General features: G+C 38.0%; 1 protein-coding gene across 3 annotated transcripts in view; it reads right to left on the reverse strand.

Annotated features, from left to right (window-relative positions):
* The window catches only part of GALNT1 (polypeptide N-acetylgalactosaminyltransferase 1), an 89877-nt gene that overhangs the window by 32937 nt on the left and 38715 nt on the right, over positions 1–18225 (reverse strand). For all 3 annotated transcript variants that reach the window (XM_052787710.1, XM_052787711.1, XM_052787709.1), the window contains 2 exons: positions 14688–14916; positions 7243–7417 (listed from right to left, as the gene is read on the reverse strand). In XM_052787710.1, coding sequence (XP_052643670.1) covers positions 7243–7417; positions 14688–14826 — 314 coding nt within the window. In that variant the 5' untranslated portion in view covers positions 14827–14916. The remainder of the gene's footprint in view (positions 1–7242; positions 7418–14687; positions 14917–18225) is intronic.

The following is an 18225-nucleotide window of genomic DNA, read 5'->3' on the forward strand; positions in this document are numbered from 1 at the left end:
GTCTGCCTTCAATAGTATTATGTAATTTACCTGACATCAAGAGTATGAAATTTTCCTTTCTTCTGATCTCAAAGATTTGGATATAAGAAAGGTCGCATTATCTCATGAGTCAAGTAGAAATCTTCTTTAGACCCTGGAAACAAAATCCAAAATGGTCCTTAAAACCATTGTGGTTACAGAATTCAAGCAGAATTTCACAAAAATAATTAGGTGCAATTGACAATTTTCCTTATCCTGAAAGTGATCACAGGAAAGCATCTCTTGACAGAAGCAAAACCAATTCTGTCCTCAAAGACTGAAATTGAGCCTTAAGTTCTCTAGCCAAATTATTTTCCATACTTGACCTATCAATTTGAATAAAGTTCAGGATTTGGCTGCTTATCCAAAATGCAAGACACTCATAACTACGAATGAGATTGCCAAGTGTTTGTGTGTGTGTACAGACACACACATGTATATATCTTTGCATACATACATCTCTCTCTCTCTCTCAAAAAACAGTTTACAGGAAGGAAGCTTATTTTTGAAATGACTTTTTCCCCTCTAAACTTTCTCTAGGAAAAAAGATTTATAGGTAATTTCTTCCACCTAACTCATTAAGTCAACATGAACAAGAACATTTCCAAATGTTGATTCTACAGTGGGCCAGTGACAAGCTATATGCACCACAAAAGCCAGATGAAAAAAATATTCCTTACTTGAAAGAATTGTGAAGTCTTTAATACCTCACAGACTTTCAGACTTCCAGCATGACACTGCTGAAAGTTACATTGCTGGTCACCAGATCAGCAGATTTCCTTTACAGATGCCAGGATAATTAACAGCCTGGATTTCTAGCTTGTAGCAAAACGTTGAATAAACTTCTGTAGTCTTCCCCCCACCTGTGTTGACAACTTTTCTCTTTTTTTATTATCTTTTACATCACTATGACCTGAGCTAAATGAATACCAAAAGTTCACAAAGCATATCACAATTTATGGAGCTATTTAAATCCCCATGACCTCATGGGGATTTCAACACACACTTTCTGCAAGAAAGTTCCCCCCTGCCCCCCCCACATTCCACCTAAACTGGTGCAACTGTGGGCTGCTGCCAAAAGCAGTAATTCCACTTTTCACCATTACAGTTTTGTCCCATCCCCTTCTTTGCGCCAGATCTGGTAATCATACAGCTGCTGGGTATGTTGCTTCAGTTTGCTGATTCAACAAAATATACTTTTTTCCCCTTTTTGTTGTGCAATCCTCCACCCAGTCAGTGAATGCCAAGGCCACACAATTGTCAGATCAGTATCAACAGAAGCAGTGAGAAGACTTCTTTTGGTTGCAGTCCACATTTACACCAGATTATATGTAGTATAAAACTATCCCCTTAGCTCTTCTCCTGAATTAAAATACTTGAAAAAAGAGAGCACACCTTCACAACCCTCACATGGAAGTAAATACTTCAAGTGCTGCCATTTAAAAAAACCACGTAAAATGGAACGCAAACGTGTGACAAGAGCATGCTCTTGCCTGTGTGCCTTTACTAGTTTCACCATGAATAGGTTTACTCAAACTATTTTCCTCACACAGAGATTGTGTAAATTTTAGGAATGTGTCACATTATGATTCAACTGTAGTATCTTAAAGTATACAGCAAATCAATTTGTTTTGAGAAGTTAAAAATCCAAATTCCAGTGTATTCTCACATGTATATTTCAGGCTTAAAATCAACAATACATTTTTAAAGCACACATATGAGAACCAGATTGCAGTCCCGTAACTGAAAAGCATTATATTGTATCATATAATTAACAGTGCCTAAATCTAAAGCCTAAATTTAAACATGGTTCTTTCTAAGCAAAGAAATGACAGAATTAGTCACATGAAGGACTTACTCAGAAAGGAGCCCAGCATAATTGCTATAAACTCCACAACATTCACATAAGTTAGATGTAGAAGAATGGCTTTTAACCCCAGAAAAAAAATTGTCTACTTCCTCCCTATTGTGAAAGTAGGCTTAGCAGCAGGAACTGAGCAGGGTAACTTGATTCAGCAAAAAAGCCTTAAATAATAACTTAAACTGACCACATTACTGCACTAGTTGAATATTAAGGTCTTAGTTAGAGATCTGCATCTTATTTTTCGATTAAGTGGCTGAAGTCATAGTTTGTATGAATTTAGACCCAGTTCACTCAAATATGTAGGGCCATCTGGCTAAAAACTCTCATTATGCCCTAACGCTATCTATACCACTCAAACCCCAACATACCTACTTCATGAATACAGACAGTTTGCAAAAAGGACAGTTAAAAGATCCCAGATGTTATGCAGAACTAACTGAGGTATAATAAGATGTCCGATACCCTTAATTCTGGCAAAATTATACCAACTAAGGAACAAAATGACAAGACAGATCTTTTATGCCAAGTTCTACAGAACCTGCAGCCTTGGAGAAAGGGTTGCTGAAGTATCCCAAAGCTATCCACACTCCTCCTTGCTGCAGGTCTCCTTGGGGAAGCCCATCACCTTTCCAAGAAATCTCAACCTGCAAAATATGACACCCTTCTAGCGCTGCATCATAAGCTCCAGTGGGGACCTGAGCTTACGTGAACAACGTTATTCTGTCCCAGCTATGCCTCCATTGTTTCCAGCCTTGACCACTTGTGCCTGGAAAAGAAGAGCGTTTTAAGATGCTCTTTTCTAGTGTAAAAAAGTCAGAATTGGGTTTAAACTCTCACACCAGGGACCCAAATGCCTCCTTAAATGTTTTATATATTCCACAAATTATTAAGTAATGACTACAGGCTGGAAAGCTCAGCCTTAGAACACAGTACTCATTCTTCATTTTACAAAGCAGCTTCCAAAGTCACCTCAAACAGCACTGAGAGCAAAACCAAGTCATATGATACATACAAATTTCACGCATTTAACCACACCACTTTCCAGCCTGAATACCGGTCTAAGACACATAGGCACAGCTGAACACCTATTTTAGTCACTGACACCTATTTTATTCCCTGCCTCCCTCAACTTCAGCAAAATGAAGGCAAGACTCTAGCGTTCCTAATCACCCATCTTTTACTCTTTGCTGTCATGTCAAGCCCACAGCTGCGTATTTTCCTGGCAACTGTGAATCAACTCCCACTCTGATGACTGATTCACAGACCAGAATAAGACGTGCTTACAAGAATCATTCTATTAACAACTTAAAACCAATCTGCTGTCCCCAGCTGCTTGTTCCCCCACAGAAACAACCCTCTAGAGGTTGCAGCACTGTCAGTTACATGAGTTAGTTACACTAACATGCCCCAGTCCAGATTCGGGGAAGTATCCAGGCTAAGCAAATTACTTTTGGTTCAGTTTTTTGTTAAGCAAATCATTGAGTTGGGATAACGAGAAGAGTAAGCAGAATAACGTTCCCGATTACAGACACAAAATGACTAGCAATTCAGGCATATGTCGGTGATTTTAAAGGCAGCTCTGTGCCTCGGTAACTTTGTAATTTTATTTTGTAAATAATAAAAATAAATATAAACCTGTTAATACAACTGGGGCAGAGCTCAACAGAACACAAATTTCAACTTCTGTAGGTGTCTCTTACTGAGGAGCTCCCTGAGCTGGAGAAGTGCCTAGAAGTTATTAAAAGAGCTCACCTTTTTTTTCTTCTAGTAAGGAAACAAAATTTCTTGGCCAAAACAAAGATGATGCCACACGATGAGTGGGTCATCTATAGAGATGAACATACGAGCACAAGGAAGCAGACATGCGAGACAGAACACGTAACCCATGAAGGTACTCGCGGCCTCGAGGACCGAGCAGGTACACAAATGTGCCTGCCTTCGCACAGGTGACGAGGTTTTGGCAGAACCAAAAATTAATATGAAGGATAATGCAGACTACTTTGAAAGCTGCTCTCCAGCTGACGGGTTACGCCATCCCCATTAAATACATGCGGCAAATTGGTCCTGGCACACTTAATTCCACCAGCTTTTGAATGATTAACTGTTAGGCACAACTTCTACAGACTTCTGTATTTCAGAAGAACTGACATATAGGACTTGAAATAATCTTCTCCCCATACCACATTAAAGGAAGCAACCCACAAAACCTGTGAAGAAAATAATTACATGGTTGAACAGCTAAGTGTGCCTTTGAACATATCCCACTTTTTTAAAACCTTGATTGAAAGTGCTACTGGCAGCTTACCACAAAAATGTGGTAAGGAATGATTAGAAATTACCCATTCACCTTCTCCCAAAACTATTTCCATATTATCAGGGATATATGGATAGAACAAGTTATAGCAGAAGCAACTCCACTAATGCAGCAGAAGGTTCTGACCATGTGAGTGTTTTGACTAATCAGATAAATACTTGCATAAGACATACAGACAACACTGAGGCATATTTATAGTTTTCACAATCCTGAAAATGGATACAGCATTCTTGGGAAGTAACATTAATCCACACACACAGACTAAGATACCGTTGCCTTGTAAACACAGTATTATTCTCAAATTTGCTGGGGAAATGTTAACATGCGCCCCAACTTTTAATTAGTGCGACCTGATAGAGTACATACTGAAAAGAAGACAAAAGGAGGAGCTTTTGGGGGACCATTTTTCTCTCAAAATCTACTAAAAATGCACACAGCAAATAAATGTTAAAATTGTTGGCAGTAATTTACAAAAACAGAAAATCCAACTCTGCCCTGAGACCTTACCTCAAATTTTATTCTAAGACTCCATTTTCACACACATAGTATTGTGATGGTATTTGTGTCCACACAAACGGAAAAGAGAAGCAAATGCAACATCACTAAATTTATAACGCATATCTTACTGTGAAACACAATAACTGCAGAGCATGGCCGAGTGTGTAAGACAAAAAATTCCTATAGCTCAACTTGATTTTAAAATTGTTATTTCATTTGTCTGCAAAAGCTTGAGTGATGCTTAGGTAACAAATTTTTAATGGTTTATAACAATTTCTCTTTCCATTTTTGGTTAATTCAAAAGTCTAGACTTCACAAAGCTTATGGTTAAGTCAACTTTTTAGATCCACAAATTTATTTTCTTATCTTTGTACTTACACTATAAAAATGGTAGAATATATACATGCAAGTTTTCCAATATGAATGCTGATAAACAGATTATGTCATTTAGCTTCCTCCATACTTCCAGGGTCATAATGAAAAATTACTCCTGTGTACCGTCCCAATAACCAACTGTTGTAACTATTATTTCCCCAAACTTTTGTTAATTCCTTCAATTCAGCTCTTCCAGAAAAAACGTACAGAAATCACCCCAAATTAGCATCTCAGCTTTGACAAAAGTCTCTGAAGAAACTAATGATTTTCCTTGCAGCTAAAACAAGTTGAGAATGCTAACTACAAGTTCTTAACCAGTGGTAGTCACCACTTGTCGTGGTTTAACCCCAGCCAGTAACTAAGCACCACGCAGCAGCTCGCTCACCGCCCCCCCCCCCCCCCCAAAGTGGGATGGGGGAGAGAATCGGAAGGAAAAAGGTAAAACTCGTGGGTTGAAATAAGAACAGTTTAGTAGAACAGAAAGGAAGAAACTACTAATGATAATAATGACAATGATAATAAAAGGATTGGAATATACAAGTGATGCACAATGCAACTGCTCACCACCCACCGACCGATGCCCAGTTAGTTCCCGAGCAGCGATCCCTTCCAGGCCAACTCCCCCCAGTTTACATACTGGGCATGACGTCACATGCTATGGAATATCCCTTTGGCCAGTTTGGGTCAGCTGCCCTGGCTGTGTCCCCTCCCAACTCCTTGTGCCCTTCCAGCCTTCTTGCTGGCTGGGCATGAGAAGTTGAAAAATCCTTGACTTAGTCTAAGCACTACTTAGCAACAACTGAAAACATCAGTGTGTTATCAACATTCTTCTCATACTGAACCCAAAACGCAGCACTATACCAGCTAATAGGAAGACAATTTACTCTGTCCCAGCTGAAACCAGGACACCACTTTACAGCGAGGCAATTTCTTATCCTATAGAGAGTGACAAAAGGGGCAGACACTACACATGAATCTGCATGAATGCCAAGAGATCCCACTGCCAAATTACAGCCACGATCAGAGCAATAGCATGAGAGAAAAGGATATAACCCCCCCCAAAACACGTCAGTTTTGAAAGCAAACCCTGCAAGTTCATGATTTGCATTCTTGCACTATACTGAGAAACAGGCAAGTAGTGACCATAAAATCTGACTAATAATATATCTGACAATCAATTGAAAAGTAACATTAATTCAAACTTATGAAATCATATTTTGAAAACTATATGGCTCAGTTATTAAGAACACCAGCTCTACCAGGAACTCACACGCTACATAGAATCACATTCATTACAATAGATGAAGGTACCTACAAACCAGCTCTTTATCACTCATTAAAAATGAAAAGCAGTCAGAGCTTCATCTCATTCTTCTAATACTGTCTCCTGAGGTAGGAAATGAAAACAAATTAATCCAGCAGCTAGGCCTCGTGTACGCAGAAGCAACAGCAGAGCTTCTGAAGAAATGGGGTTTCTATAGCATCTGATTCTCGCAAAGGAATGCAGATAATTGATTGGGAAAATCTTGTTTCATGAGCTTTGTCTAACTTGAGAGTCCCTTTCATAAACAAGAGGGGTTGGGGGAACTCATCAGCTACCCTGCCAGAGGAGCCCCAGGAGAGTAAAGCAATCTTAGTTTTACTTAAAACAAGGCTGCAATTTTCTTTTTAATTTCTTATGACTCAAACAGCTCTGCGAGGATCAATATTTCAGAGGCAAGATCAAAAACAAACCAGACGGATATTAGAAAACATTATAATGCAATCTAAATGAGGCTTTGCACATTTCATTAGGTAAGAAATTTTTAAAGTATTTCTATTTCATATAATGCAGAATTTCAGTCTGCCTCATTACAAGTAGTGCATGAATTTTTCAAATATGTAATTTTTTCCTGAAACACCAAGTCTTAAGTTAACTTTGTTTTCCTTCAACCAAATTAATTTCTATTCCCCAAACAGGCTTCCTATTTGTAATCAGATTCAAAGCTAAATAACACTGAAGAAAACTGGTTTCTGCTGTTTATTTTACAAATAAGTACCATATATACAGGAAATCCTCCTACTTTTCACTTCAACAGTAATATCTTACAGAACTGAACTCTTGTTTTGGATCACTCTTTGCAGATACTTCATTTAAATACAGTACATTTTTAATACAACATAAAGCACTTACCCTTCTAACCTGACGTCAGGTAAAGATCTGTTGAGTGCAATCATTTCACTTGCCATTAAATTAAACTGATTTATTTTAAACATTTCTTTCATTTTTTCTTGCTCCTCTTTCGGAATGACCACAGGCTTCCCCATCTCTCCAGGTCCTTCATGTGGTTTTTGTATGGGTTCTGGAACTAAGAATAAATAAAATGTTGGTAACTACTTTTATCCTTGCTTTTGTTTGTTTATACTTTGTTATACACTGTAGGAGTGTTCCTGTTTAAAATAGAGTTCTAAACCCACCGGGTTTTGGAAGTGAAAACAAATCTTCATATTTGGGAGTTTAACAGAAGTAGTTAAGTGCTACTCTTAGACACCACAAATCATTTGAAAAAACAGTAAGGGTTTATATCTATCCATCATCATGTTCTAATTGACTTTACTGTTAAAAGTTCTGGAACAACAGACATTTATATCCCAGACTGTTCTTGCACACACAAGCTTTTCAGGAAAAGTTGAATTTTCCTTTACAGGGATTTTAGTAAAGATTAAAGTAAAATTGTAACTTTACATTTATTTCCACATTTTTATTTTGACAGAATAACTTTGGCATTTACAATTTAGAAATAATTTCTCTTGTTTTTTCTAACGTTATTTTTAGTCAACATAATTGCATTTTGGAGTTTAACGTTAGTACTCGAAACAGAAACAGTAACACTTGACATGTTTGAACCAAAGAAATCTTAAATATCAAATATCTGATCAAACTAATGAGGGAAAGAGGGAGGAGAAAAGGAATTCAGACTCTTGAATTATTTAGGTTTTTAAACAAAAGAAGTAAAAAACCAAAACATTTTAAAAAAAAGTTACGTTTTCTTTACAAATACCTCTTTACTTTTCTCCTGAACTGAAATGTTTTAAATGCTGATTTGAAATATATTACTACTTTACAAATTCAGTACAAATTTTAATTTCAAAAAATACTAATTTAAGATCTATATGGAGGAACAGGAAGTATTTTAAAGTAAAGGCACCAGCGCCCTCAGTAATAAGCCTAGCTTAATTTGCATCAGGACAGCACAGTGTAATTAAAGCTTATGCCAAGAGCAAATAGCCATGTAAAGAATAAACTAAAATTAAACAAATAAATAAATAAAAAGCCCAAGCCTTCCATCCTTGCTGAAACACTGACTTGAAATATATACTTACTAATAACTGAAACGTTTTGCTAGTTTGCATTTAGCATTAATCAGTTACAAGCACAATGTGCTCCTTGAGAAACTTTCATTTTCAAGTACCTGAAGCAATTGCACTAGTTGCATTAATGCAGTAACGTTTAGCAGAGAAAACCCTCCCTCCCACTACAGTGATGCTTTCTTTTTACCAAACTCCCCCTGACTGCCAGTTGAGCTATATAATTCTAGAAGTTGCCACCGAGCCACTCATACACTGAAAATTGATAGAAAAAGTATGTCTGAGCAGATCCTGAGCAAATTGGTTTAGGCACTTGTTTTAAGCATGGGCTAAAATGAGCAAGCAGTTTGCTTTGCATCTTTGCCTCCTAAGAAAGTACGGTTCAAAACTTGCTGATTTGCAATTGCATAACCTTTTAAACTAGAATTTGTGCCTTTTGGGGGGTAATTAACATAAAACCATGGCATACAATAAGGCAATTATTTGGGCTTAATTTTATATATTCAGCTTGTTATTATTACGTGGGCTATCATAACAATTTTATTAAGTGTATAGCAATTAGTATATAGCTTCACTTGGTCAGAAAAATGATTAAATGAATGTTCAACATACCTAAAATGATTAAAACAAAAGCTATCAGAACATAGTTATATTCACCACGTTCTTCTGCATTCTGAAGAGTGAATGTCTTATCCTACCATATTTGCCATTTAGGGGAAAAAAAAAAAATTTCCTGTTTCATTACACTTCCAGTTGTTTCTTAACTTTGACTATACCAGTTAAACTAATTAGCTAAATTAACTGAAAACTCATCTTTCACATTTGCAGATCTTGCTGTTAGATGCTAGTTTAGCACATCAGTGAGTTGGGTTCAGGTGTACAAATTCCACAAATTCATCAGTTGAATTTTTAAATCTCCTTAGCAAATATATACTACTTGATTACACATTTTACCTAAATAAAGTACTCCCTTCTCCTGCAGAAAAATCCAGCAACAGCTAACTAGATCCACAGATACTTTACGGAACTCACTAAATGCAAAGACAGGCAAGCTTGGAGTGCAGGCGGAGAGATGACTTTCTAAGAAAAGTTAACCCATCTTCTCTCAGATTTCTATATTTATGGTAATCTGTTTTCCCACAAAACCATGTAGTTTTCATATAAACACAAACCAACAACATTCTCCCAAAATGACTAATACACATTGTTAAAAATGCAAACTGCAGTGCTCTTTTGTCTGTTAACTATGAAAAAAGTATTTCCTTTGAAGGACTGTAGACATGTACTGATGACATACTTCTAACAAACAGAAATTTAATTTACAGCTACAAGTTTTGGAGCTAAATGAATAATTTATCACCTGATCCAACTGAAAATCTAGTAATGTTTTTCCAGACATTTCTCATTTGTATCAGTAAACAAACCATTGGTTTCAGAGAGCTTGATCTCTTCCAGATCTTCATTAAAAATCAGGAACTCTTTGTGTCTATGGACTACAAATTTCTTTTTACCAGGCAATATGCCTGATGAAAAACAGATACTTCAAAATCTATGACCATCTAAAGCCTGAAAAAGGGATGGATTCTTCCATGACATGTCTTTAGGGGCCACAACAATGGTAAACTGACCAAAACAAAGTCCAGTCACCTTTGGAGGAACCACCAATTACAAGAAAGCTGTTTGGACAGGTGGAAGCTCAGAGAAGTTTTGTCTCTTACACACACCTCAGCCTTAACAGAACAAGACTGATTTATGATGAACAGTTCCTATTTTCAAATATTAAATCTGTGTTTTGTATCTTGAAGCTGCTCACTTTTCTTCTCAGGAATTTTTTATGCAGACGAGAATATTCTGAACCAAGTCACAACTTGGAGATTCCATCACAACTCGGAGATTCCATCTTTACCGAAGAGCTCAAAATTCAGAACACAAGGCCTTGATTGGCACTTGACAAAAATGGCTGGTCCTAGTTTGAATTTGTCATTGCCCCCAGAAAAGTGTGTAAATAGCAAGTAGCTGAGATCACAGGACTCTTGCAATACCAATCCTAGGTCTGAATTTTTGGTTTGGTTTTCTTTTTTGGTGGGCTTCTAATCATTACACAAGTGGAATGCCCCTTGAGGGGGAAAAAAAAGGGGGGGGGGCGGGGAAGGATGGGTTTGGAAGTTTATTTAAAAACTACATCAAGTGCCAAAGCTGGAAGTTCCTTTGCAGTCATATCTTTAAGAAGCCTATAACTGGGGGTAAGGAAGGACTCATTTGATCATCATTTAAGTCAAGACCTCAGAGCTGACATAGAGAATTCTTACAGAAATAAGATGGAGCTACACACACACAAAAAAAAAAATCTTTATTAGTAAAACCACAGTACTACCTGGGCATTTTTTGTTTACAGGAATGGTCCCTTTTTGTATTGTTAGAGAACAGCTTGAACCCTTTCTTTAAGTCTAGAACTTGTTTACACTTATCACTAAGTTCTATTCCAGGCTGTGAAATCTAAATTGTAATGCCAAATCCCCATCTGTAAATGATAATGCTCAACTAGGCATCCTATGAATTTCAGGTTTGGAAAAAACTACAAAGTAACTTGAATGACACTTACTAAGGCTCAGTGATTTTTTTTTCCAACTTGGTAACAACCTTTAGAATTACAGCAACAGCCTTCCATCCACAACAGTTCCTCCTTGTGAATTTGACTGATGAACCACCAGGAATTACAAAACCAGAACCCGTCCAGAAGAATAGAGAGAGCACCCGCGACAGCCTGGGTAAGGGGCGTACGCCATCCCGGTTAGCTCGGGAAGGGCGAGACGACCGCAGGGCTGAGTACTGGAGAGAACTTCCCCCGACCTACTCCCACCTCTCCGGAGGAGTCACGGTGGGGAGACGAGCGAGCAGCAGCAGCAGCCAGGACAAGCACAGGCTCCCGCAGGTCGACGCTGCCATCGGCACTGCTAGGAGTTCTGGTCCCACTTCGAAGCTACCTACTACTGCCGTAGTCTGGTGGAGAGGGGGACAGAAGCCTAAGCCTACGACCAAACCATCCCACACAATTACAGTCACTAGATTCCAACTCTCCCTCCTCTGGCATCACTTCAGTTCCTCAGTCCCATGCTACCCAGACCCCACGCCAGGCCCCCTTTTCCCCAAAACATCTCCACCTCAGCTCTCTTACTCACAGCCTGGTAAGTGCCTGTCCCTTTTCCACTTCATCTTTTGCCCCCTCATCTCCACACTCGCATCATTTCAACTACCAACCCTCAAACCTCTACGATGGCGGACACAAAGACCTTTATCCCACTCATCTTACAGTTCCCCATAATCGTGTACAGAGATTTTTTTCCACATTCATATTCCTTTACTATTTCTTATTTTAAGCAATTTGTAAAATATAACAGCGGTATACATACAATCAAATATTAGACACACAACCCAAAGATCGTGATTTAAGATGCTAGTATCTTATGCCATCAAGGAGAAAGATTTTTCCCAAAGGCAATTTAGACCATGGCTCTAAGTCTGACTCTGAAAAAGAAACTCCCCCCACTTTTTGCATTAAAAACCTAAGGAAAACATCCTAACTTCATGAAAGCCTGAACTGTCCAAAATTATCCTCAAAATCCTTTGCTCCTGCTGAAGTATCTGAAGACTAATTTTTCCAACTAGGCAAACACAGCCTAAAATAAACTTACAAACTCTTCAGAAAAACTTACTCGTATGTCAAGTAGGCTCATTAAATGCCATGGAATTCTTCCGTGATTGCAAAGAGAAGCTATATACCAGAGTGACATGGACAAAGAGACTATTAAATTCAGAACACTTACATAATTTGTGCTGAATCAAGAAAGCTAAATCAATTATGGAAATGAATAGGGGGAAAAAAGTGAAGTGAAAAAGCAGATTTTGATAAAAGCTTCACAGAAAAAAATAGCCTCAATGTTATCTGAGGAGATTCTAGACAGTCTGAGTAGGAATAAATCCACTACAGACTCCAAATCAGTAAACTACTGGAACAAGTAAGAATATCTAAGATCAGGTATGCAACTAGGTTAAAAGGAAGTGTCACGGTGTCAACAACAACCATGGTTTTTAGCAGACCTATTTCTGCACATACCTTACAACAAGTCAGCTGCTTAAAAAAAAAACACAAGAAAAATGTACAAAACTACACACAAAGTTTTGGTTGGTTTGGGGGTTGGTTTGTTTGTTTACAAGCCAACTACAAGACATCAAAAAGATATCAGTGATTTTAGCACACACAGGTTAGGGAAAGGCCGGAATGAAGACTGTACTCAACTAGGTGAAACTAATGTTGCATAGGGAAAGTCATAATACTAATCTTCAAAAACTGCGTATTTTCCCCTCACCTGAAGGATCCCCCAATGACTTTATGTGTAAAGTCATCTGAATTTTCAACATCATCAATACATCAAACCAAGTTTGATATATATTGACTTCCATTGCTGTTTGCCAACAGCAAAAAAAATATTGTTTCCAAGACAGCTCCAAAGAAGCCTAGCATGAGTTATTTGCTTAGCATCTTGTAAAAACTTTGTGGGAATCCAAAAAGTGGATCCATCCCTTAACAACACAATATCAGTCATTGTCTTATCCTCAAGAAAATTTCCCAACTTCCGAGAGAAGAAAAAAAAAAAAAAAAAAAAGACAAAAAGACTGAATTCTTATAGTGACATACTTTCTACATAACCCTAGTTCAGTTTCTTGTCGCTTTCTTTTCTGCTTACTGAAAAAGAAACCCAAAATATGAAATACAAGCAACTGAAAGTTTAAGTCTCTTCTGCAGAACTCGGGTGAACTATAACCTCTCTAAAATGTTTGCATGCAGTTGTGGAAAAAACAGTTCAGAGGTACTAGGCACAGAAATTCTACATTCCTATACATTGTTATTCTCGGTGGAGATTTATTGGCCTGTTTTTATCATGGGGGAAACAAAACAAAAGTAGCATTTCCTAAACATCTCCCCAGTGTTATTCTGTAACTGCGCGACATTGTTCTTAAAACATTTCAAAAAATTTCCCAGGGAGATCAAAGTTGCCCATACTAGGTGTCAACAGGTCAAAACGTTTTTTGTGATGGAATCCATTCATTAATCTTGAGTACAGTTGGCTGATCGGACTCAACATTGACCATCACTGCATAAGTTTCCTATAGCAGCAGTAAAACATACAGACACAGCCTTTCTGGTGGGGGAGAGACCATGCTACAAAATTAGATGTTTCACAAATGAACTGGAGGCAGCAGCTGCCTGCAGTTCTAAATGCCTGTGCTGAGACATTGCAGGCATGAGAATTCACCCTGCACCAACCCTTTCTGCCATGAGATCAACTATGATGACCTCCCTAAAATAAAGTTTTCAACATGAATGGTACTGGCTTTCAAAAAAAACGGTCAGCTCATTAACCGGTACCCGAAAACTAAGAGGGCAGTAACAAAACTGAAAGCTTATCTGAAGACCTTTAGTATTGAATAATACAGCTGTCACTTCAAAGAAAAAGTTACACACATAAGCATGTGCATATGTGTGTGCATACGTACACATACACACACACTCTCATTTGCCACTTTTACATCCAAGTTTATTCTAGTTATTTTCACAAATTTATTTTCATTACAACATTCACTGTCCCTTATTGCTATAGTAACTGGCCAAATTTTGGCTTAGTTGGGGGCTGAGCAGTTGGGGGGAACGTTTTGGTTTTTATGTTTTGGGTTTTTTTGTTTGTTTGTTTGGGGTTTTTTTGTTTGGGGGGGTGGGCGGGGTGTTTGGTTGGGGGGGTTTTGTGGGGGATTTTTTTGGTTTGTTTTTGGGGTTTTTTTTGTTTGGGTTTTTTTTTTTTTTTGGAGTAGGGGGACAAGTAAGCTTGGTTGTTGATTTGGTTTGTTTTACTACCAAGTCTACTGAAGTTAACAGTGCCTTTGCTTCCTCACTGGTGGAAATTTAGGACATGCTTTAGACTATATTAACATAGCTTGCATTCCTGAACTGCTTGTTGCATAGTTTTATTATTTTTCCATATACACTAGTGCTTCAAATTCTACATCTTAAGCATTTAAGTCTGCAACATAGATCAGGCAAGAGTCTCAGGCAATGTGCTTATTTCCTAGTCATTCAAAGAAACATTGAACATTCTGCAACACCTAAATGCTGATGCAATACTATATTGTTGGGGCAAAAAAAGAGCAAATGTTTAAAAGAAGTACAATTTTAAACGAGCATAATTTAAAGATTACTCAGGCAAAAAAACTTACCATCTCCAGCAGGCAGGCCTCTTTCTTTTTTCTCATCACATTTGTTGCATTCACTGAAGTACAGCAATAGAAACATATCCAGAAGGACCCAAACCAAAGAGGTGGCAAGGACCACCTTGCAATATGCAAATTTTTTCATGGCACTTTAAGTCAAATACAAAAATAAAAAAGTATAAATAAAAATATCAACAGGTTGCTTTAATCCAGTTTGAGAGACCACGTTCTATATCTGGAAAAAAAAAAAGAAAAAAAAAGAAAAAAGTCACAAAAAGTTACCTGAGGGCAGCAGCTAAAAGCAGAAATTTTAACTACATTTTAAAGGTAACAATTTAATTACCAAATGCTGTATGTATCAAAATGAATGCTCTATGCACTCCAATGAGATTAAGGGAATGGGGTCAATTAAAGCAGCACTACTCCAGTCCTTTACTATGTTAACATTCATCACCCGAAACACTAAAATGAGTGACCAAAACATCTGCTGAGCCACTGGAGAAGAGGGTAGGCACATCTAATGAAATTAAAAGGAAGTATGTGGATCCTCTGGAAATCAGAACAAGCGAAATGAATGAAAATCAGGAACATCTCAGGAAGCAGAGTATCAATACGTGCTGTGTGAAGCCCATGGCTAATATTCCTCATGCTCCTCCCGTGTAGTACATGCTGACTTTCTGGGCCCATCACTAGGAATGCTAGTCTACAAATGCCTGTATTTTACATGAAGTCTAATGGCACATTACACCATCATCCCAAAACCAAATGCTTTGCTTTCAGCAAACCAAAAATAAACATCCCTTTTGGTAAAGTTAAACAGTAGGCAAAGTGAAGAAAGTACCCACCAGCCACTGCAATCACTTACTAGCCATTCAAAACTAGAGGTATTAACTAATAAAGTTGATGCTTAAAGTGACTGTAATAGTTTAATGCTTGATTATAGAGTAATCTTTTATACATTTTTCAACATGTATACACCAAAATTTCAGAATGCCAACCTTTGAAATTCTCTTTTGTCCCACTCAAATTACAAGCAAATTTTGTTACAAGGACTGCTTATTTCCATGACTGACAATTGGGTAGGGCAGAATCAACAGCTTTGAGCTTGTTCACTTACAGTAAAGTATGATTTTTTTTTTCTTTTTTTTTTCCTTTTTTTTTTTTTTTACCAACAGGTTCCCCACCAATGCTTATGTATTTCAACACAAAGTACTCCCAAAGTATTTCCCAGTGGCAATAGCTTACTAGTTAAAACCAGAATTGCAGAAATTCTTAACTTATAAAATAAACGGATAATAAGACTCTTCAAAAACACAATAGAATTTTAAAATTGACATACATACAGATTCATTACATGCTTTCAGCCTAAACTGAAGAATTTATTGGAAAGGAGAACTTTAACCATAAAACATGATTATGCAAAAAGCTCAGAAAAACCCTGTACCATTAAGACTACCCTTCCTTTACTATTTCATTGTCATAATTTGATTCCTGGCCCCCCCTTCTTGAGAGAAAATACTATGACATCCCTCTTCTAAACACAGCTTATTTCTTCTTATTGGCAGCAGAGACATTCATGTCTCCAAGCATCCCTATACACTGAAGTGGCAGAGGTTTAGATGGCATCGCAACATAGAAGCCTGAAGCCTTCCACACGTACAAGACTGAAGGGTGTATATCCTTCTGCTTCAGATAGATTTTATTGTAGGTCACTCTCTATCATCTCTGAAAGGTCATGGTGATCCAGAGAGTCACCTCAGGATTAGGAAAAAAGCTATCATCAAGAAGGAAAAGGAGGATCTGGAGAACCATCTGCTAGTCAGTCTCACTTCAGTCCCTGCGAAGATTATGGAATAAATCCTCCTGGAACCTACATCCACACACCCCCCAAAAAAACCCCAAACAACAACAACAAAAAAAAAAAACCCAAACAAAAAAACCCCAAAACACCACAAAAGCGCAACTGGGAACAGACAGTCCAGATTCACCAAGGGCACATCATACTTGACCAACCTGGCAGCTTGCCTTAAGGAGAGGACTGGTTTGGTGGGCAAGGAAAGAGCAGTAAATGCTGTTTACCTTGACTTTAACAGGGACTGTGACAGTCTTCCAGAGTACTTTGTCAGACCCGAGACAGACATGACCTGAAGAAGTGGGCTACCAGGTGGGTGGATTGCTAGTTGGACCACCAGGCTCTATGGGTTTTGACTAGCAGTACAAAGTCCAGCTGACAGATGTTCACCAGTGGTGTCCTTCAGAGGTCAAAACTGGAGCTGATGCTGGTTAGTATCTTTACTGAGAACCAGGGCATGGGACCAAATGCACACAGCAAGGTTGCTGGTGACACCCAACAGGGGAGTGGAGCAGGCAGACAATTCCCTGGGATGGCCCTGGGTGGCAGGTTGAAAACCTCGAGAAGTTCAATAAATGCAAGTACAAAGTCCCTGTACCCAGCATGGAATAACCTTATCATCCATATAGACTGGGTGTCAACAGGCTAGAAAGCTGCTCTGCAGAAAGAAACCTTTGGACCCTGATAGGAACTTTAACATGAATCAGTAGTGTGTCCTTACAGCAAAGAAAGTCAACTGCACCTATAAACAAGTCTGGTAACCACAGCAATAATCCCAAAATGAATAGGTTTAATAATTGCCTTTGCTACTGAGTAATGTAATAAAACTGAAGGTTTTTGCAAAACCAGATAGTTTTCCTCCCTTCAGAATACTGGATAATAGACAACAAAACCGTTACACCATGGAAGTAAAAGGAGTATTAAACACACCCTGGAAAGAGTAGAAGCAGAGGCTGTAACTTATCAAGAATAAAGTGAAAGGAGGAAAAAAAATGGGTATGTTCAAGTCTTGTTACTTCTGGTGGTCAAGTGACTTCCCCCCCTCCTCTGACAAAGTCCATTATACACTTGACACTAAAGAAAAAGGTCATCTTTAAAATTACTGCTCATATAAAGTGCATTGTTTCACTTTACCACCTCTTTTACCAACACAGCTGTCATGGGAAAGAACGCTTACTCTTTTCAGTACGACACGTGACTATTTAGCCATTTTTATGTTTGGACCAACTTCATATTTGTTTATACTAGCGATCAGTTCTCAATACGACTTTGTAACAGACTTGACAAAGGACTTCATTGCCATTATTTAACTAAATAGGTTACTACACTGGATGTGACACCTAAACAGACAAAGCTGATGTAAAGTGTGTTTTTCAAACTTTCAGATATGAATAAACAGAAGCTGGCACAAAGTAAGGGCTCATCAAAATCCTGACACAACATTTGCTATTTCTAAGCTATTAATATCAATTTAAACCAAATGGAAAGTGATTAACTGAACAGCATCTAAGGAAAGATTGATGGCCTGCACAAAATTTTCAGCTTCTCAATCTATTTAGTAACGAGGGAGAAACAACTGGCATGCTCTAGAGTAACATATTAGGCATACGTATGGATTTTTGAGCAAACTTCTAAAAAATTAAGCAAAAGCAAACTGTCATATGAGCATTGTCTAAAACTCCATGTATCTGA

Source organism: Harpia harpyja, chromosome 5, assembly GCF_026419915.1.
Source record: "Harpia harpyja isolate bHarHar1 chromosome 5, bHarHar1 primary haplotype, whole genome shotgun sequence".
Classification (NCBI taxonomy): Eukaryota; Metazoa; Chordata; class Aves; order Accipitriformes; family Accipitridae; genus Harpia; species Harpia harpyja.